At 40.4% G+C, this 21,873-nt stretch overlaps 1 protein-coding gene and 1 long non-coding RNA gene across 7 annotated transcripts in view; both read right to left on the reverse strand.

Moving 5' to 3' along the window:
* Positions 1–14,476, reverse strand: part of CSNK1A1 (casein kinase 1 alpha 1) — a 47,618-nt gene extending 33,142 nt beyond the window's left edge. For 2 of the 6 annotated variants that reach the window (XM_040497369.1, XM_040497358.1), the window contains exons 1-2: positions 13,828–14,475; positions 13,107–13,213 (exon numbers count right to left, since the gene is read on the reverse strand). In XM_040497369.1, coding sequence (XP_040353303.1) covers positions 13,107–13,213; positions 13,828–13,950 — 230 coding nt within the window. In that variant the 5' untranslated portion in view covers positions 13,951–14,475. Of the gene's footprint in view, positions 1–13,106; positions 13,214–13,827 lie in introns of all 6 variants that reach the window. The other 4 variants (XR_005797528.1, XR_005797542.1, XM_040497349.1 and 1 more) reach the window with 4 other exon arrangements.
* Positions 8,115–11,118, reverse strand: LOC121044907 (uncharacterized). Its single transcript, XR_005797543.1, has 3 exons — positions 11,108–11,118; positions 10,334–10,339; positions 8,115–9,333 (listed from the first exon to the last, which is right to left on the reverse strand). It is a non-coding gene; the product is annotated as an uncharacterized LOC121044907 (long non-coding RNA).
* Positions 14,477–21,873: the final 7,397 nt, after the last annotated feature.

Raw genomic sequence — 21,873 nt, forward strand, 5'->3', positions numbered from 1 at the left:
GGAAGGAAGGAAGGAAGGAAGGAAGGAAGGAAGGAAGGAAGGAAGGATCTGGTCTAGTACAATCTTTCTGATTCCCCTCCCCACAACCCTATATTACCAGACTCTAACAGAGGGGCACTCTCAACCACAACACAACCCCGCTGTTCTCCATTTAAATACAAGAGTCTCAAATCCTTCTGGTAGTGTGTTCATTTGATTACTTCTGGAAGCTGCAGGCATCTGTGAACTTGAGTCAGATGCTGTAACTTCTAACCTAAAACTGTCAGTACTTATTAAGCTCCATCTTATTAATGGCATTCATCACGAAAACAGAACCAATAATGCAAGACAGGTTCGACTACATTCTCATTCATGGTAACTCTTCAGCCCTTTCTGAAACAGAACTAGACACAGAACTAAATACGGGTTACCTCTTGGTTTTCTATTAATTCTCAATAAACAAGACTGCTGTATAATTCTCATTCTCCTTAAGCTTCCCTAGCCATAAATGCTCTGTAGATTTGTAGCCTTTATTTTATTTTTAATACAAGACACCTAGAATTTAATGACCTGCCACCAAAAATGTTAAGAGCATCCATCTATTCCTTCTCTTGCAATTTCACATTTAAAATGCAATCCAGATTTTAAAAGGCTAGCAACACGTAATTTTTATCCATAATCCTTTGGATTTATAACTTGCAGAAATACCTCTAAAATGGTTTGAGATCCAGGGCATTTTCACTAGAGAAAAGACACTCAATACCATTTGGCTACTGTAGGAAACTGAAGAATCAGGTTTAAGAAAGAAAACACTCGGAATACACAGAACTACAAACACACACACAGATTAGATGGATTTCTCCATACTGGCAACTTACTTAGACATGAAGTAACTAAAGTTTTAGCTGTAGGGATGGCAATCAAAGTAGTAACTGATAATATGATGACCTCAAGAAATTTTAGATATTAATTCAATCTTTCAATTCTTTCTTAGAACTGTTCAACCTTTTTTAACTGGCTGATTTTCCCACCTTTACAGTCTCACAAGCCTGGGGAGGGCATTAATAAACATGGAACTAACTGGGAATTAAACAAGGCTAAAAAGGGAAAAGAAAATAAATATTGGGGGGAAAAAAGGAAATACTGGAAATCTACCAAATGAATGACCCACCTTGCATTAAATGTTATTCAGCCACAATGACAAAGAACTTGTCCAAACAAGTTGGAGAATGGAGGTGAAACAACTCGTTCTATACCAAAATTTTTAAAACTTTTTGGTGCTGCGGAGCTCCCACCTTTGCTCGTCTGACAGTCTATGGACTCCTCAGAATATTTTAAATGCAGAAAATACACAGCATTAAAAAGGAAAATTACGGGGAAATTTCACTACAATGAAAGTACTTAAATTTGATACAGTAATGTATCTTTATTAATGCATTAAATAATGATATATGGGCAAATCTAATTAATACTATAATTCTGAAGCAGCAATGACTGTAAACAATATTCTGAGATTTCTGCAACAATAATGTGTTATGGAAATATGGTGATAAAGCCGTAAGGCACTGCTAAAGATAGTGGAGATTTCTTGCCTACCTTTATAATAGAAATAGATCTTCCCCAATTTACCATGGGCTTATGTCCTGATAAACCCATCACAAGTTGAAAATATCCTACGTCAAAAATACACCTAATACACATAATATACCGAATACCATAACTTAGCCTAGCCTACCTTAAACGTACTTAGAATGCTTAAGTTTAGCCTAGAGCTGGGCAAAATCCTCTAACACAAAACCTATTTTACAATAAAGTATTCAGCAGCTCATGTAATTTGTTAAGTACTGTATGGAAAGGGGAAACAGAACGGTTGCAGGAGTATGAACAGTTGTAAATGTACCAGGTGTTTATCCTCATGAGCACCTAGCTGACTCGGAGCTACCTCATTGCTGCTGCCCAGCAACCTCCCTAGAGAGTCATACCACATACTGCGAGCTTGGGGAAAGATCAAGACTCAAAAATTCAAAGTATGGTTTCTATTGAATGCGTATCACTCTCACACTACCGTAAAGTCTAAAAATCATAAGTCAGTCAAACGATCTGAAGTCTGGGACCATCTTACTAGATTCGGTTAGAAGTTCATGAGAATAAAGAGGTCATTGTTTCCCCTAGCTACCACTTGAGAGGGTAGAATGAGGAGTATCTGTACCAGATTAAGAATCCCTGTTTCAAAACCATTTTGGGTTCTTTTAAATTTTATTAGGTTTTTTATTTTAATTCTCGTATAGTTAACATGCAGTGTTTTAGTTGGTTCAGGTGTACAATACAGTGATTCAACAATTCTATACACTGTCAATGCTCATCGTAAGTGTACTCTTTAATTCCCATCACTTGTTTCACCTGTTCCCCTCTTCCTCAAAACCCAATTTTTAAGGTAAAGACACCGCAGAGTAAGATCTGAAAAGTTGGGCATGAAATGTATGTTGTGCTCAGCAATACTACTGTCAACTAAGACGCTTTTGTTCTCCATCCTAACCCTTCTAACTGCTACTACTAATCCCTTGCAGACAATATCGTCCCCAAGATCCTTGAATTAATGCTATAAAATTTTCGTATTTCTCAGTCTCCTGGTTCCCTGCCCTTTGCCTTCAAAGATGCATATATGTTCCTTAACCCAAAAAATTATAAAAACACAAAACCAAAAAATGTGCTTTGGTACATATCATTCATTACCCAGTACTAAAGGTACCATTTACTGATACAAGCAGTATTTATGGTATCTAACAAGACAAAACCAAATGTAATTCCTGCTTTCATAGCTTACAGCAGTGTGTGTATGCAAATAAATAAGTAACACATTTGATGGAGAGCCCAGTGCTGAGAGGGCCCCAACTACGGCAACCCAATCTATCTTTTCTGACAAGCATTTTCCGACAAGCATGGTTGATCCCTGAAGTGTAAAATGGCTGATGGCCAGGTAAAGAGATGGATGGGAGTTAGGAGGGTGCCTGAAGTTTGGTATTCACAACAAACTGGAAGTAGCCAGCATGGTTGGGACACAGTGAAACAAGGTCACCTTTTTTCTTGCTTACCAGTTAACTTGTTGAAAACCTAGTTTCCATCTGCCATCTCACTCTCATTTTTTTTCTCGATTCCCAGCAAAATAGTTATCATTCTCACCATACTACCCAGAATTATATTTCGAAGATCACAAATGGGGGTGGCCTGGGTGGCTCAGTTGGTTTGATATCTGACTCTTGGTTTTGGCTCAGGTCATGATCTCATGGGTTCATGGGTTGAAGCCCCACGCTGGGTTCTAGGCTGGCAGAGCCTGCTTGGGATTCTTTCTCTCCCTCTCCCTCTGCCCCTCCCCTACTCATACTTGCTCACTCTCTCTCTCACTCTAAATAAATGAACTTAAAGAAAAAAAAAGATCACAAATGATCTGATTTCTGTCAGTCCTTACTGTCACTGCTCTAATATCGGTAGTAGCATTACTGGAAGACAGCACGTGGAGAAGTGGACAATATACCTACAGCTTTCATAATACCAATTATAAAGGCTTTATCAAATTTTTAAAAGAGCATTCTAAGTAGAAACAAAGTGGATCAGTGGTTGTCTAGGGCTGACAGGATATGGCCAGTGATTGTTAGTTAATGGGTTCAAGTTTCTTTTGGGGATGATGAAAATATTCTAAAATCAGGTTATGGTGATGGTTGCACAACTCTGTACATACACTAAAAACCAATCGACTGTACACTTGAAATAGGTGGTTTATGTATGTAAATTACCTCCTTAAAGGTTCTTTCTCCAGGGGTATCTGGCTGGCTCAGTCAGTAGAGCATGAGACTCTTGATCTCCAGGCTGTGGGTTCAGGTCCCCACACTGGGTATAGAAATTACTTAAAATCTTAAAAAAAAAAAAAAGTTTTTCCCCCAAAGTCTGATTCAATACTTATTAAGCACCTACTATGTATCTGAAACTGCAGGCATCTTTAACAAGCTCTGTAAGTAATAATTATGTATGGTTCAGGGTACTATTGTGGGCTAATACTCAAGATACCATCCCTTTGATGTTAAGGAAACATATCCACACTGAGATTTATACATTTCCTCTTAATTTTCAGCAAGAGAGACAAATTCACAACTATATGCCAAATGCATGGCATATGCTCAAAAAGAATGGAAGTCTCACAAAATTTGTCTCTAACTGAAATGTGCCCAGTATTTTAAACTATGCCTGGCACATAGTAGGTACTCATATGTTTCCTGACTGAAAGAAATTCTTGCTTATCCTCTAGAAAATACTGTAGGAGGTGCTGTGAAATTTATTCAGTTCACCAAGACACTTTTGAACATTTGAGCTTTCATTAGAAGAGTAGAAGCTAACCTTACTCTGTTCTTTAAGAGGGATACAACGTTACTCTGTTCTTTAAGAGGGATACAAAGTATTAATATCATGGAGGTTCGAAATGGGAACACCAGGATTTCAGTAAGTGGGACTCTCTGGTAAGAATAATTATAACTGGGTGCCTGGGTGATTGAGTCAGTTAAGAGCTGGACTCCTGATTTGGGCTCAGGTCATGATCTCATGGTTCGTAGGTTCAAGCCCCACCATAGGGCTCTGCACTTACCGATGCGGAGCTTGCTTGGGATTCTCTCCCCCCTCCCCCCCCACCCCCCCTCTCCCCCACTCGCTCTCTCAAAATAAATAAACTAGAAAGATTCTCTCTCTTTCTCCCTCTGCCCCCCCCCACTTGCTCTTAAACAAACAACAACAAAAAAGAATAATTGTAATCAAGTGCAAACAGCCAAAAAGGAAACAATCTGACCTCAATATATAAGGAACAGCAGAGTAAAGGAAAGGAAAAGAAGGGTATTTATGTAAAGGTATAAACTCCAGTCTGCTTAGGAGAATTTCATTAATTTAGTTGTTACCAAGAACAATGTATTAGATACTTCTAATACAACTAAAAGACCTGGAAATTGACACTTAAAACTTACAATAATTTCATGCTATTACCTTCCAACAAGCAGCTTATAATCAGATCTTACACTCTCCTTTCTGTGAAAGTCACATTAAGGACAGAATAGTCTGGCAGTCTAGGCAAATACAACAGATTAAATACTTAAGAGTAGCTTCCAGGTGAGGTGAACTATAGTAAACCTCAATTTCAGGTTAATTTGCACATCTCTCCACTATACACTTAATGAAGGCACGAATGAAAAAGGAAACGTATGGATGACCTATACGATGTGTGCTTAGCCACTGTCACCATCTTGTCCCCCTTAAAAATCCTCCAGTACAAAAGTTGCAAAGTCCTTATGTTGATCTAGAACCAAAAGAAATTGCAAAAGGCCAACACCACTAAGAAATACTAAGAGATGTTAATAGATACTTAACTTGATAAATGTCCACAACAGCAAGACCTCACTGTGAAATTCACGGACATTAGCATTTAATAACATGGTAGTAGTTTTACACACCATTCAAAGCTGAAGGAACTAGTACAATCACATTTCCATTTGTAAATTGGCAGCCAGCTACGGAGTTCAGCTGAATACTTAAGAAATACTAAGTACTACAGAGATGATAAATACTCCCACTAGGAGCTATGCATGCATCAGGTATTCCTGAAGTTTTATAAATGTGTAGAAGCAAACTTTCTACAGGGTTCCATTAAAAAAGGAAATGCACAGAAATAAAATAAAAGCAGAATTTCATTATTATGAATCATTAGTGCCTTTTTTACCCAACACTATTCTAAGAAACGTAAAAGATACCTCAGTCAGCGAGACATGGCTCTTTCCCTCCAGAAATTTCTAGAATGCTTTCCTGTAGAATGTATCTGAGACATGTGAGTACAAAACTGATTTCAAATACTGGTGTTAGATACTTTTCAGAAATCAAAGCATTTGATTGTATGGGATTACAGTGTATTTTCCAGTGCCATGTTTCTTAGTATAGGATTTCCTGAATTAACCCAATTCACAGGAGGAGGTAAATAAGTCTTATCAAATTGTAGTTCTAGAAAGATGGGACTTGGTGGGTTGTGAGCAGGGAAGCACTATAACCTTGAAATATGGTGCAGTAAAATGGTTCCAAAAACTCTGTTACACATCAGAATCACCTGGGGAGCTTTTATAACTCTTGATGCTTAAGGCATACCCCCAAACCCAATAAATCAAAACATGTAAGTGGTGCCTGGGTGGCTCAGTCCACTAAGCATCGGACTTTTAAGATTTCAGCTCAGGTCATGATTTCACAGTTCAAGAGTGTGAGCCCCGCATTAGGCTCTGCACTGGTAGTATACAGCCCGCTTGGGATTCTCTCTCTCTCAAAATAAATAAACTTAAAAAAAATTTAAAAATAAAGAAATAAAACAAAATATGTAAGGTTAGGAGCCAAGTGTCAATTTTTTTTTTTTAAAGCTCTCCATGTAACTCCAATGTGCAGCAAAGTTTGGGAACCAATGGCACAGTCTGAAGAGGCAGTAAGATCTACTTAAACACCACATTAGCTGTGTGACTTTAGGCAAATTAACCCCTCACTCTCACACTTTGTACGAAACCCCCATTACAGGACTGTTGTAATGACACAGACCATGTACAATGTCCAAACAGTTGATTCTACTTTTCTTTCTTGCACACAGATGGAAAAGGAATGTTTAGCCAAACTGAATTCAACAAACTACTCACTTGTTTCAATAGTATGTATCAACATCATAAATTAAGACAACTACATATTAAAGTTAGAGAAAATTATTGCATCAGAGAATAGAAGAGCCGTATTTTAGCCTACTAATCCCATCAATTTATACAATGCATTAGAAAACTTAAGACCTAGTTAATCCTACAAAATCCCTTTTATAAATGAAAGCTGACATTACAAATTTTAGAATTCATTCTAGGTTTAAACCTAGATGACATCACAGACAGATCTCTAACTCTTGACTCTCATCTAGTGCTCTTTCCATTTCCCTTTACATTGAGGATCAGAATGTACTCTACAGCTAAATCTTTTTGTACAATACTTCCAAGGTCCCACCGAGGACTTTCAGAAAAGGAAGAGGCAGTATTCTGGTTCCTCTAAGGAGAATAAGGCTAAGATCTCAATTGCCACTCAGTGTTCATCACTCCCACCTGATTATTTCATTAGACAAGTTGTACAGCATACTTGGTGGTGCTAAAGATTACTAACCTGTAGTCTTGCATGTGGACAAATCAACATCATATTCAGAAAAAAACTATGTAAAAATAATCCAAAAGACCAACTTAAAAAAAAAAAAAAAACCTACCCTGTCACAAAATGTAGTTTACCAAGGATTAGCAGGTATTAAAAAAAAAAAAAAAAATCAGGGGTGTCTAGGTGGCTCAGTGGGTTACGCGTCCAACTCTTGGTTTTGTTGGCTCAAGTCATGATCTCATGGTTTGTGGGATCAAGCCCCGGCTCAGGCTCCGTGCTGTCAGCACAGAGCCTGCTTGGGATTCTCTCTCTCCTCTCTCTGCCCTTCCCCCCACTCTCCCTCTCTCAAAATAAATAAACATTAAACAAATGTTTTTAAAAAATCAAATATGCTTTATCTCAATAGAGAGTGTGGGTTATACCAGCGTATACATTTGTCAAAACTCATTTGATGGCACATTAAAAGCTATGCATTTTACTGTATATAAATTACATTTCATTTTCTTAAGTTACATCTCAGTTTTTTAAAAAATCATTAAAACATTCATTAGTCCATGTTATGTGATTACTGATCATTTAAATTTCAAGCCACCTGACATTGTTTTGGAAACAAAAACAGTGACAAAACCCATCATTTTAACTAGTCATTTTTAGTTTGAAAGCTACTCACCTAACCTCAGAAAAACTGTTAAAGGACGGATAACAACATACCAAAATAAGCTTAAATGATTCCATTTGTAACATTTGTTTCAAATTCAATTTATAACATTTATAGACTTCCGGACATTAAAGCTTCTTATGGGGCGGGGCGCCTGAGTGGCTCAGTCGGCTAAGCGTCCAACTTCAGCTCAGGTCATGATCTTGAGGTTCATGAGTTCGAGCCCCACATTGGGCTCTGTGCTGACAACTCAGAGCCGCTTCCGCCTGCTTCCGATTCTGTGACTCCCTCTCTCTCTGCCCCTCCCCTGCTTGCTCGCTTGGGCTCGCGCGCGCTCTCTCTCTCTCTCTCTCTCAAAAATGAATAAACATTAAAAAAAAAATTTTAAGTTCCTTACTAAACACTGACAAATCAGGAGAAAAACCTCATTAACTGATACTTTAGTTACTCTGAAACAAAATGATCTAGCTCTAAAAATGATTAAAGCCAAGGTAAAGTACATATTCTATACATGGGCTCACAAGTATTTACTTCTATTTAAGCTACAAATCAATACTGTCCAACAAAAGTTCTCATCCTGCAATCCATGGAGCCAAAGAGGGCAATAAAAATTATTAGCATCTAGTTAAATAATACAAACAATAAGTAACTTGTATTTACAGAACAGATTTTCAGTTTCTCTGAGACCAAATGCCATAAACTGAAGGAGGCAGTGTATGGCTCTGTAGCATCACCTGAAAAGGTGTGAATGAAGTATGTGAACAGGCATGATTTGACCTTGACATAAAGGTAAAAATGGCTCAGAAAAATTAGGAGTTAGGAGACTCTAGTAACCTTTCTGAGAATCAGTAGTCTAATTTGCATTGAGGTATCAGGCTGTATCTCTCAGGTTTCATGCAGCTCACAAATGCTGCTACTTAATGCTACTTAAGCATCATTACATTATTCCATAACTAGAAACCCATTATAAGCCACCATAAAGCATGTTTAGTATATTGTGGATTCAGTTACCCTGAGTTAAAAATCACATTTTTCATGCATCCAGTGATCTGTAACAAATAAAGAACCTATCCAGTACAGATGGCATCTTTGTTCTCGGATAACAGCATTAGAACTTATTTGCAAGATATATGCTCAGTGCCAAAAAAGCTAAGATTAAAATTTAAGCTGCTTTTAACACTGAAGAGTAAGGATTAACTAGTACTTTATAAATATCTTCTATAATTCTTAAGATTCAGAGAGAGCAAAAAAACAAAATGGTTAAAAAAATAAGGCAACAATTCTCCCATGCCCCTTCCCAGCTTCTTTATTTTCCAATAAAAAAAAAAATATATTCCATTAATTTACTTCCTTCTAAATGGTACTGATAGTTTATCTGATGCAGATAGCATTTTTAATAGTCTTGAGTGGGGTTTCTATACTAAATTAAGATTCAAAGGTAAAACCTACATGACTGAAAAGTCATCCTAAAATTTCAGAGCTGGAAGTTCTGAGATCAACTAGGTCAACTTCTATTTAGGTTGGGTACCTTGTTCAAATAAAATCCTACCCAAAAGCTCAATTTGCAAAATTGTTTTTCTAGAAGAGTAGGAAACCCTAAACCTTTCTGTCCACTATTTTCCTTTCCTATTCCAACAGAATTAGAAAATTACTAACTTGGTAAAATCCTCTTTGCATGCCCTAGATGAGGAAACTAACTGGTAGGCCCAAAGAGGGTAAAGGATTGACTGACCCCAGACGACTCTGTCAATATCCCATGACAAATCTAGAGCTTGATAGCATAAATCCTTCTTTAAAGATCATGTTAATTCAATTCAAATTGAGGGGCACAAACAGAAGGTTGTAAAAGAAATGCAGTAATTGTTAAATAATGTTTTAGATGTTTGTTTATTTTGAGAGAAGGAGGGGCAGAGATGGAGGGAGAGAAAAATACAGTAATTTTTAACGAGCTTCCAGAAGTCAATTAACGATTTTAGTTTCTCAACTAAAGAATGACCCTAGTTTCTTAAAAATATGGAGAGTGAACACCACCCTCATTCCTGGTCTTTACACCAGCACTGGATGCTATGCTTCGGTAGAACAACAGTTCCCTTACTATTTTTTAATTAGGTCTGCTATGTGGGCCAGGTAATTTTGAGCCCTTGTTTTAGGATATCCCGAAGTATCTTAAAATAAATTGGTGGGGAGGCTGGGAAGAAAATGAGTTAAATGTTGGAGCGTCTGGGTGGCGCAGTCGGTTAAGCGTCCGACTTCAGCCAGGTCACGATCTCGCGATCCGTGAGTTCGAGCCCCACGTCGGGCTCTGGGCTGATGGCTCAGAGCCTGGAGCCTGTTTCCGATTCTGTGTCTCCCTCTCTCTCTGCCCCTCCCCCGTTCATGCTCTGTCTCTCTCTGTCCCAAAAATAAATAAACTTTAAAAAAAAAAAAATAAAAAAAAAAAAAAAAAAGAAAATGAGTTAAATGTAATTGCAGCAAATTCCAAATTTTTTAAAAGTAAGCTCTATGTGCAACATGGGACTTGAACTCATGACCTCGAGATCAAGAGTCACATGCTCTACTGACTGAGCCAGCCAGGCACCCAAAATCTAAATGTTTTATATTTATATCCATCTAAAACATAGGATAACACACAGACTACTTTATTTCATCTCAATAAACTAACGTCAATTTACTTTAATATTTACCAAGTAAATATTTATTGTATATATGCTATATATAGGTAACATGGAAACAGTGGGGAACAAAATGAAGGGGTGGGAAGTTATAACCACCCAAAAAAAGAATTTATGTAAGTCTTTCTTACCCTTTTCACTTCAGCAGAAAAACAGTTCTCTCACACTTTATAGCTAATGAACCAGTACTGTTCCTATGTACCAGAGTCTACCACTCCTAAAACAAATTTACTCTTTCCCCACCCTTATCCAATTACTACTTTCTGCATTAGAGACTACTCCCAGAAGCCACCCGGTATTCTTGGATGCCCTCCCCAACCAGTTCAACCAAGCTTTCTTCCTTAAAGCCAGATCCTGAAATATCATCACCTCTCCCAGGAAGCGTTAATTTGAAAGCCAGGTTAATCTCTCTTTAGCTCCACCCAGTTTATAACTACAACTCTCTCTGCACTCAACATCTTATAATAGATGCCTATTATTGTGCTCACAATTTCATTTATTCATGTGCTTATTCAGTGTATTAAGCATTGCTCTTGTTGGTCTAGATCAGTACTGTTCTTAAAAAAATTTTTTTTACATTTTATTTATTTTTGAGAGAGAGAGAAAGAGAGACAGAGCACACGTGGGGGAGGGGCAGACAGAGGGAGACACAGAATCCAAAGCAGGCTCCAGGCTCAGCTGTCAGCACAGAGCCCAAAGCAGGGCTCGAACCCATGAACCCTGAGATCATGACCTGAACCGAAGTCGGACGCTCAGCCGACTGAGCCACCCAGGTGCCCCAGCACTGTTCTTAAATAAAGGCTACCAGATAAAAGGGTTTAGCACTGAAAATGCCAGATGCTTAATGCTTTTTGAAAATTATTTTGAATATGTTAAATCCAACCTGATTTGTGAAATTTCTAAAACCTCCCAGCATGGATGAATCTGAAGAGCATTATGCTAAATGAGAGATGTCAGACACAAACGACCTCATACTACTGTATGACTACGTGTATGTGAAATTCTAGGTTAAACTACAGGGATGGAAAGCAAATCAGTGGGGGCCAGGAGTGGAGAGGTGTGTTTAAAGGCAAAAGAAAAGGTGTTTAAAACTTTGGGGCTAATGCAATTGACTTTTTATTTTGAGGGAGAAAAAAACTAGACAATGTAATAAAATTCTTTAAAAAAAGGGAGGGAGGGTGGGGAATAGGAATCACTTAAAATCTTCCATCATGTTGGATTTCACATTATCTACCTTATAAAATAAATGATTTATCACTTACAACCAAAAATATCTACCAGCATTGGAGATTTTTAAGGATATAATACTATCCTTATTACTCTGATTGTTTCCACATCTGAATTAATGTATGCAATCCAGTCCTTAATTCATAAGAAATATAAAGTGGAATAGAAAAAGAGGTTACAGTGACTATGATTCCACTCAGTTTTTAGCTCTCTCTGGTTCTTTCTGCAATGTTATTTTTGAGTAATTGCTGAAAAATGGCTTGGCTTTAAACAATCTGGCCTCTGTTCTAGGTAGATACTCTTTAATCTCAAAGTCAAATTAACAACCTTTAAAGTTAACCATTTTAAAAAACCCCAATGCCTGGTCATCTCGTATCCTGATCACTATTACCATTTGCCTTCGCCAGTATCCTATCCCCCAAAAGACTACAATTTCCTCGATGTGAGGAGTTACCGACCAAGTAACTCAACAGGTTAAAGCTACTTACCGCACTGTGGTTATGTGATTAATCTTCCTTTTAATACAACTGATATGAGTCCATTTCAATACAGTAGTGCTCAAACTGCCTTTGCCATTACTCATAAAAATTTAGTGCACAAACTGAAACGCGGCTAACATTACCCTTCGTGAAAGAATAATTAACACTTTTAAAGGGACTATGAGGGATTCCGCATAGTATAATTGAACAATTTCACGTCGCATCTGCTGCAGAGATCACAAACAGACTGTCATTATGCCATCCCCTTCCTTGGACCCCACCGCCGCCTGCAGCTTTATTCTTGGCTTTTCAAAGGTTTAATCCACTCAGGGCTGCTAAAGGGGGAATCAAGGAAGGGTCACTTGTGAACCCCAGCATAGAAAAGGGCAGGAATATGTGCTTGAGTCACGTCGTTCCGCCATTTTCTAAGCGGAGGAGGAAGACATGTTGGAACAAAAACACAACAAAAGAGCAGCCATTTCCCAAGCCAGCTCCAATAGCAACCCGAACTGGCCGAACCCGGTCACTTGGCAGCTTCAAATCCACTTCCCTGGATAAACCTAAGAACATCAGAGGTGCCGGCGCAAAGAAAGCAGCAGACAACCCTTCCGCGTAGGGATCAAAGACGACCCGCACACTTAACTGCAAATGAAAGCCTCGGGAAGAACGACGGAAGCTAAATGGAGCACAGTGTAACAAAGTGAAATTCTACGCGAAGTTGGCAAACTGAAAATGTACTCAGTGATTGTGGCGTCTCACGGTTCACAGGAAACCACCGGCTATAGTAAACCCAGGAAACTCAAACACCAAGGCCCGGATCCAGCCGGTGCTCCTACCTGCCTCTACCCATTTCCCCCATTTCCATACTTCCCTCCGTGCGCCGCCTGTTTGCTTATGGGTTCTTACCGTATGTGGGGGATGCCCACCCCACCTTGAAGGATCTTATAGAGTTTGCTCTCGTACAGCAACTGGGGATGCCTGGCCTTCTGAGATTCTAGCTTCACTGCCACTTCCTGCAGGGGAGAGAGGGGACGATGGCATCAACATCCCTAAGGATTCAATGTCACTTGGGAAAGGAGGGGAGACGTTAGGAAAGCTCCGACTCGAGACTACAAGGGGAAGTACGAGGCCCAGAGAAAGCTCTCTTTCAAATTATAAAACGAGGCAACCGGCCTCAAAGGCCTCTTCAGGGGATAGTGACGAAATCGGCACGTCCTCGAAGGTGCAGGAAAATGATTCATCCAGAAAACGTAATGAAAGGTTTAGAAGGAAACTGACGATCGCAAGCAAGAACCCCAACAAAATAAATCCATATAGAGAGAAAAACACGGGGATCCCAGAAATACGGTTTTGCCGTTCTCACCTTAAACGACGGCTTAAAAAAGTTCGATTAAGGTGCATTTTCAACAAGCTGGGAAACTTCATAGTTCTCCCAACCTTTCTATCGGGTTCTTTGCCTTTTAGGGAAAGAGAGCGGGGGAGGTTCCTAAGCCGGGAAAACTGGCTCCCTCTGGACTCCCCTCCCCAGTACGTGCGTGCGGTGGGGAAAGGCCTGAGCACTTTGGGGGTTGGGGTGGGGAGTGAGGGCTGGCGCAGCGTGGTCGTGAACCCCACCCCAGTTGATTACCTCGCCGTTGGTAATGTTGATCGCCAGATAAATGTCCCCGAAGGAGCCAGACCCGATCTTCCGTACCAGTTTATATTTCCCTCCGACAATGAATTCGGCCTTGGAGCCGCTGCTGCTCGCCATCCTGAGAGACGAAGATGGAGGCTGGGGCCAAGCCCCGACACCTCTGAGGGGAGAACAGAGGCCTCTGGGGCTCGTCCACTGAGCAGGCTGCGGAGGAGGGCGGCAGGAAACGGCAAGCGCTGACTCTTTCCAGGCGTTACAGGGCCGAGACTCGGTCAAGGGGAACCTGATCACCGCCGCTCAGTCCGGCTTCTTTTTGCCAGGCCGCAGTTTATGAGGGGGTTCTCGCGGTTACCAGGCTGGGCCACTTGTTCCTGGGCGGCCGCCGCTGCCTCGCTTTCACGGCGACGTCGCGGGCTGGAAAAGGGGCGCGGTGGTTTAGGGCGGCGATACCGCTGCCACCACTGCCGCCGGCTCCCGCCCGGAGGGACTCCTGTCACTCCGCCGACGCCGCCATCTTGTTACTCCGGCTCCAGCCAACACAAAATGCCCCCAGTCCCCGGGAGCCGCTTCTTCACAGCGCAGAGCACTCTGGGAAAGGGATCTCAGGCGCTAGCCCCGGAGGGTCGGCAACCAGAGGGAGGGCGGAACCGGATCCGTGAGAGTCGCGGCCCACGCTTCGAGCGTCACCCCGTCACCGCCCAACTGCGCCTGCGTAATGCAATCCTGCTGCTTGCGCAGGCGTGCAACGGGCTCTCCTCACCCCCGCCCGGGGCTCACTTCCACTTCCGGTTGTTGGCTCGTCCAACCTTGCTACCTGTTAAACAGTCACGTCGAACCCGCCTGGTGTCTGAGAGGTCCCGTGGCCCGCGGCCTCGAGAGCTTGTGAGGGAGGAGTCACCTTCGTTTTTCGTGGAAGATGGGAACTTCTGCCCTCCTTGGGAGTTGGGTGCTGACCTTTGCTCCTTATCTGAGGCCCTTTTTTAACCTTCGATCTTTCCTCCGGCCACTCCCTCAGACCGGCTTATTCCAGCCCGGTTCTGTTTTGCGAGAGGCTGTCACCTCTGGTGGAGAAGAAGGGCAAAGCAGACGTAGCTGGGCTGCGTTTGCTCAGGGTTCCCGGTTTTGGCTGAGCCTATCCAGCTCTTTAGTCTTAAGAATTAGAGTTCTGCGCTTTATGGAGTGTTGGAGAAGCTCATATTACAGGAAGGGAAAAGAAGGAAGCAGGAGTTATCCTGCCGCCCTATGTCTTTGTGTTGTTTCTCCACTGATACAGTTGGTCCCCAGGGAAAAAAACAATACCCGACTGAATTTTAGTGGCAGATCAGTCAACAGAATAAAATTTACAACTGTGGGAAAACTGCATGTAGAAGTTATTATTCCACCGCCCCCCCCCGCCTCCAAAACAACTCCGTAGTGACTGGTCATATTCAAAACTGTAGTACTGATCCAAAAAACATAGGGTGGAAATAACTATCACAAAAATAAAATTGATAACGTTTAAAGCAGCAAACTGTAATGTTACTGTTAACGTGTATAGAGGAAAACTTTTTCCTATAAGTTGATTTAAAAAAATGTTGACCACATTTTGGTTTATAAAATTTGACCCGAGAAAACGGCTTAGTAGTAATGATCACAAAAGAAAGCTCCGCAAGCTGATGCTATCAACTGTAATACGAATCAAACCCCACTTGTAGAAGTTTAAGCGAAATCTCTCAAAATAGTTTCATTAAAATGGAAATGGAAAAAAAAAAATGTAGACCCGACTGCAACCTTGAAAGCTGATTAAGTAATTAGTAATGGGGTTCATCCTGAAAGATAACTAAAATTCCTCCATGTGATTCTGATTCCTACTTAAATACTTGTATTCATAAAGCTCTAGTCCAAATATGTTGAATGTGAAAACAGATCCCCTAAGGTTTAGAATGAAGTTTTGATGCGCTACCTAAACTCACGCTGTCTGTCTCCCAAATCAGCACTATTAGACCTTTTCCTTTAGTGACTCTAAAGCGCGGTTGGCCTACTTAAAATTCCTTGCTATTAGATTCTGGTCTTTAAAAAAAAAGAAAAGCCAGGTGTAAGCATCTTGAAGTTTCCAGAGATAGCTACTATTCTGCTGATTTTCTACCACAGACATCCAAAATTTAATGGATTCCACACCTTGAGGAGATGCCCACAGGGCAGATGGGGCATACATTTAGAGGGATTTTTTTTTTTTTTGGAGGGGGGAGGGGGTCTGGTGAGGATACAACTCCATTGTGGAATGGGAGATGGGATGGGATGGAGGCAGACACGGTGTGCATGGAATGGACTAGATTAGGGATTTCCAAAGGTCGGTGTAGGGACAAGGGCAAGTCTAACAGTTTTCCATAAAGATATTAGGAACATAAGAGCAGTATAACGCATTTTTCTTTGATTTTATTTAATTTCAAGTTGTACTTTATTCTTAGATATTTGTCTTCCTACACATGTCATTAAAGTGCCCTGTTAGGTGCCTGGATGGCTCAGTTGGTTAAGCATCTGGCTTCGGTTCAGGTCGTGATCTCACCATTCATGGGTTTGAGCCCCACATCAGGCTCTGTGCTGACAGCTCAGAGCCTGGAGCCTGCTTGTGTCTCCCTCTCTGCCCCTCCTCAGGTTGCGCTCTGTCTCTCTCTTTCTCAAAGACAAATAAACATTAAAAATAAATTTTAAAAAAGTGAAGTGTCCTGGGGCGCCTGGGTGGCGCAGTCGGTTAAGCGTCCGACTTCAGCCAGGTCACGATCTCGCGGTCCGTGGGTTCGAGCCCCGCGTCAGGCTCTGGGCTGACGGCTCAGAGCCTGGAGCCTGCTTCGAATTCTGTGTCTCCCTCTCTCTCTGCCCCTCCCCCGTTCATGCTCTGTCTCTCTCTATCCCAAAAATAAATAAACGTTGAAAAAAAATTAAAAAAAAAAAAAAAGTGAAGTGTCCTTTTATAGGAGCACCTGGCTGGCTCAGTCATAAGAGCATGCAACTCTTGATCTTGAGGTGGTGAGTTTGAGCCCCACATGGGGTGTAAATAGATAAAATGAATAAAACATTAAGAAAAAAAAAAAAGCTAACAGTTTTTAAAAAATAAAGTGACCTTTTATAAAATGGCCCTAATAGGGGATGGTTGTTTTGTTCTTTTGTTCATACCCTTACTTATCAAAGTTAAAAGTCGACCTGTTTATGCTTGCCCTCCTTTTTTGTTGTTGCTATTTCTTTTGAATTTTTATAGGCTTTCAAAATCAAACACTCTAGTACTCACTAGTCCAAATGACTTTTAGACGACCTTCCAACTCTGAGATGTGATGATGATTTTATGTATATATTTGGTGAGCCTCCTGATTTGTCTCCTGCCTGTCATAGTCACTATTCCAGCACTGACGATTTCCAGCAAAATGCTCTAAAATGCCATATGAGTAGCTGTAGCCTTTTCAAATGTGATTTCAGTTGATTCCATCTAAAGATTTAAATGTGTCAGATTTAAGAAGGCAAAAGCTGGGGAGGGGGTGTTTAATGTAGAAAATAAAAGTTTTTAGGTGTTGGCTATGACTCAGCCTTTTCCTTAAAATCATGCATCATTTGTGGTAATTTTCAACCTCAGCAATTGAAGAATTACCTGTTTTTAGTGCTACTATTAGAGTTACAAATCATTCTGTACTTACTGAATCAGCAGCAGCTCTGGTATAATGGAGGGAGACTTCCAAAATGTGCCAAAATGCAATTCCTGGATCACATGAATTCACTAAAAATACAACGAAAAATATAGACTAAAAAAAAATTTGAGAGCTTCAGAGAAATTTAGAGATCATCTAGTTCAGTAATCATATTGTTAAATGCTTTGCCATGGACTGTAGCTTCACACCTATCACTTGTGTCGCACTAGGACAAAAGTGGCTTGTCCAAGATCACACAGCTCTCAATGGCAAAGAAAGCACTAGAACCCGAACGTCTAACCAAAGGAAAGAGAAAAAGGAGGGGTAGAATGAAAATTGGAACAGTTATGCCCCAGTGATTACTTTTATGTTCATGGGTCAAGATGAATTGAAAACCTTTTTTTGTAAAGCCCCAGTGTTTACCCAAGGAAAGGGCACTGGTAACCAGAGTGCATTTTGAGTAAAATGTTAAAGACAAGCACAACAATTATAGATGGATGTCGTAGGGAGGAAATTAAAAACAAGAGTGGTCTGCCTATCTCCGGGGTGTTTGGTACAAAGAAACAGAAAAAAAAAAAAAAAAAAAGAAATGTCTTAGAAGACGTCAAACACTGTCTCAGGTGTTGTTTAACTGTTAAACTGCCTTGTGCACAATCAGTATCAGATGAGTAGTGGAGTGATTGAAAAAGAGACCATCAGAAACGTCCTGTTGGGTCAGAGTGATAATCCATTTAGTCTCTTTTCCACTCTTTGACAGTGACAGCAATTTCTGTGTCCCTTTCTTATCTCAGGTCCCGTTTCCCCCCTCTGCATTGTTCAGGAGGCTTTGTAAAAATGGATTGCTGCTTCTATGGTAGCTACTTCAAACACATTTGACACATTCTTATCGTGAACATTTCTTACTTTCTATGGAGTCATTAGCCATAATTTCAATTAATTTCATTCTTTGAGCTCATTTATGCTTTTGACCCATATGGCTTCAAGATTCTGAAGATTGATAAGTTCCTATGTACGCTACCCAATGACTTTTTAATAATCATATACACCTATGTAAGTATTTTTGTTTGTTTATTTTTGAGAGAGAGGGAGAGACAGAGCATGAGCAGGGGAGGGGCAGAGAGAGGGGGAGACACGGAATCCAAAGCAGGCTCCAGGCTCTGAGCTGTCAGCACAGAGCCCGACGAGGGACTCGAACTCACGAACTGCGAGATCATGCCCTGAGCCGAAGTCGGACGCTCAGCCGACTGAGTCACCCAGGCGCCCCTAATCACATACACCTATAAATGTTCACTGTTCTTCTTCTTATGTCAATTTTATTTGAAAATTTTAGAAAATTTAGATAAATCAGAAAAAAAAGAAAACAAAAATCTCTTAAGAGACAATCACCAAATGTTAACATGTTGCTGTGTATAAATGTCCAGTCTTTTTCTCTGCATATTGTGTGTTTGTGTGTGTGTGTGTGTTAGGTGTATGTATAGCTATTAAATATGTGCATATATACGTATATTTAATTTTATTTTTTTGTAAATTTTATCTCTTAATATTTACAAGTAACCATAGTGCACATTCAGTTTTGACACCTATTTTTTTTCACTTCATAATTTATTGGAGACATGTTTCCTGAGGTTAAAAAGAAAACCACAGGCCCAAAGTAGCCTCACTTGAGTTAAGGCCCCAAGTCAGTAGACCAGGGCTTAATACCTAATCTAATTGTAGTTTCAACCTCCCTCAGAAATGTAAGTCTTAACCCGTCAGTCAGGAATTTTCTGATAAGCGCCAATGAGATCATCTGTCTCTTGGACCTCCTCTACCTCCCAAAGGAAGATGAGGTAATCTGTATAATAAGACCCCTTGCCCTTCTCCCTCGGGGAAGGTGATGTTCGTGGAGACAGTCCTTTCCTTGCTTTTGCTTATAATTTTCTTGCCCCACCCTCCTTCCTATAAAAAACTTCCGTTTTGTACAACTCCTCAGAGCTGCCCTCTACTTGCCACATGAGATGCTGCCCAATTTATGAATCATTTAATAAAGCCAATTAGATCTTCAAATTTACTGGGTGGAATTTTTTTTTTTAACACATAACTAAGTCATCTTCCAAAGAATCATTAAAAAAAATTTTTTTTAATGTTTTTATTTATTTTTGAGACACAGAGAGACAGAGCATGAGCAGGGGAGGGGCAGAGAGAGAGGGAGACACAGAATCGGAAGCAGGCTCCAGGCTCTGAGCTGTCAGCACAGAGCCCGACGCGGGGCTCGAACTCACAGATCATGACCCGAGATCATGCGAGATCATGACCCGAGCTGAAGTTGGACGCTTAACCAACTGAGCCACCCAGGTGCCCCCAAAGAAGCATTTTCATTGTCTACCTATAAATATGTGTTGTGTTGATGGAACAGCACTTGACCAGACCCAACTGAGCATTTTGGTTATTTCCAAATTTTTGCTAGTATAAACAATGTTTTAATGAGCATTTGTACAGCTGTATCTTTGCTCACATCCAAAATTAATTGGTTAGCGTATATTTCCAGAAATGCTACGAGTTTTAAAACCTCTTGAATGAGGGCACCTGGGTGGCTCAGTCGGTTGAGTGTCTGACTCTTGATTTTAGCTCAGGTCATGATCTCGTGATTCGTGGGATCAAGTCCTGTGTCGGGCCCTGTGCTGTTAGGGCAGAGCCTGCTTGGGAATTCTTTCTCTCTCTCCCTCTCTCTCTGCCCGTCTCCTGCTCTTGCTCTCTCTCTCTCTCTCTCTCTCAAAATAAATAAACTTAAAAAAAAAAAAAAACGTGTCATGAATAACCACTTCTAATTGTCTCAGTACAGTCTGTCATGATTAAACCCATATTCATGGGCTATCCTCTCATTTCTTAAATTTATCTACAATTAAATCTTAATGTTTTTCTGTCTACCTTGAGAAAGCTTGTTAGGGTTTTATTTTTCCTGACGACCTGTTGTTGTAAAGCCTAATAAACTTAATTAGAAGATTTCTTTGCAGCTGTCCTATTCGCTTCCCCACCCCTTTCAAAATCTCAAGAATGTTGCAAGTCTGTGGTTTACAAGGATGTACTCATGCAATTGAAAATGACCCTATTATGGACGCAGCTAGCAAGACACTTCTGTTGGCCATTAGTGAAGCAATTGCGTTCTACAGATATTTAGATTTAGTTGAAGGAGAGGAGGGGACAATTAATTTCCCGTAAGAAAGAATGAGGTCAAAGGCGTCTCAAAACCAAGACTGCCTGCAGTAAACAAAAGAGGAAAAACAGGATAATCTCACATGTGTTCAAGTCTCTCATATTTTGCACGAGCTCAAGTATTCCCACAAAACTAAGTGTGCAAAGTCTTAGGGATGGGGGAGAATTCGATTTATCAGCGTTCTAAAACTTAGATTGACCCAGAGTTTACTACAGACATTTTTGAATGCTTGAATTAGACATCTCAGGGTATTTTGTTAAATAAGAACATGTCCTTTTTCACCTATGTGGGTAAATTGTTGCCACCTACATTTAGAGTAGCCGAGGATCTGGAAGTTTTCCTAACTTTAAGCAAAAACCCGTGGAAACAATAATAGAGTAATGGAAATTAATTTTATTCTTAAGAAGTAGTTGAGGCTCCTGGGTGGCTCAGTTGGTTGAGCATCCCACTCCGGATTTCCCTTCAGGCCATGATACCCGTGTCGTGTCGTGGGATTGAGCCCCGAGTCAGGCTCTGAGCTCAGCACAGAGCTCCTGTCCCTCCCTCTCCCCCATTCACACTTGCTGGCTTGCTCGCTCTCTCTCTCTCTCTCTCTCTCTTAAAAAAAAAAAAAAAGTTTTAAAGAATTTTAAGAAATAGATAACAAACAAAATATGTTTTCAAAAACCTTGGGGTGGGAGAGGAGAAACAAAGTGCCCTTTTACTTGGGTATTTGAGGACTAGGTTAAATGATGCAGGGAAATGTATCCGGACCTCAGTAGTCATTAAAATCTGAATTTTTGTTGTAACTCTACCTTAAATATTTTCTAGGCTTCAAGGTTGTAATCTTTTAAAAGAGAAGTCAGATTCTGAGGTTTTTTTCTAGCTTTGAGCATTGTGCTATATACTGAAATGCCTTCTATATTTTGAAGTAGAAAAAGGAAATAAACATGCTGTTTCTCTTTTACAGCTTCTTAAAATTCAGATAATAGATCAAATTCTCACGGGAAGGTCCTTACCCGTGCCCCTTAACACTTGTCAGGAAAAGCAGACTCTTTTAACAGTGAAACACAGCAATCAATATATACAGTAGCTAGAAATTAGAGGAGTCTCCCAAATCACGGACTGGGAAATATCTTTTTTTTAGAGTATTTTAAGAAAGGCAATAATTGAATCTTAGTTTTAGGTATGGCTCTTCCTGGGGGGGGGGGG

The sequence above is a fragment of the Herpailurus yagouaroundi genome, unplaced genomic scaffold (assembly GCF_014898765.1).
Source record: "Herpailurus yagouaroundi ecotype Mexico unplaced genomic scaffold, PumYag 29, whole genome shotgun sequence".
Classification (NCBI taxonomy): domain Eukaryota; kingdom Metazoa; phylum Chordata; class Mammalia; order Carnivora; family Felidae; genus Herpailurus; species Herpailurus yagouaroundi.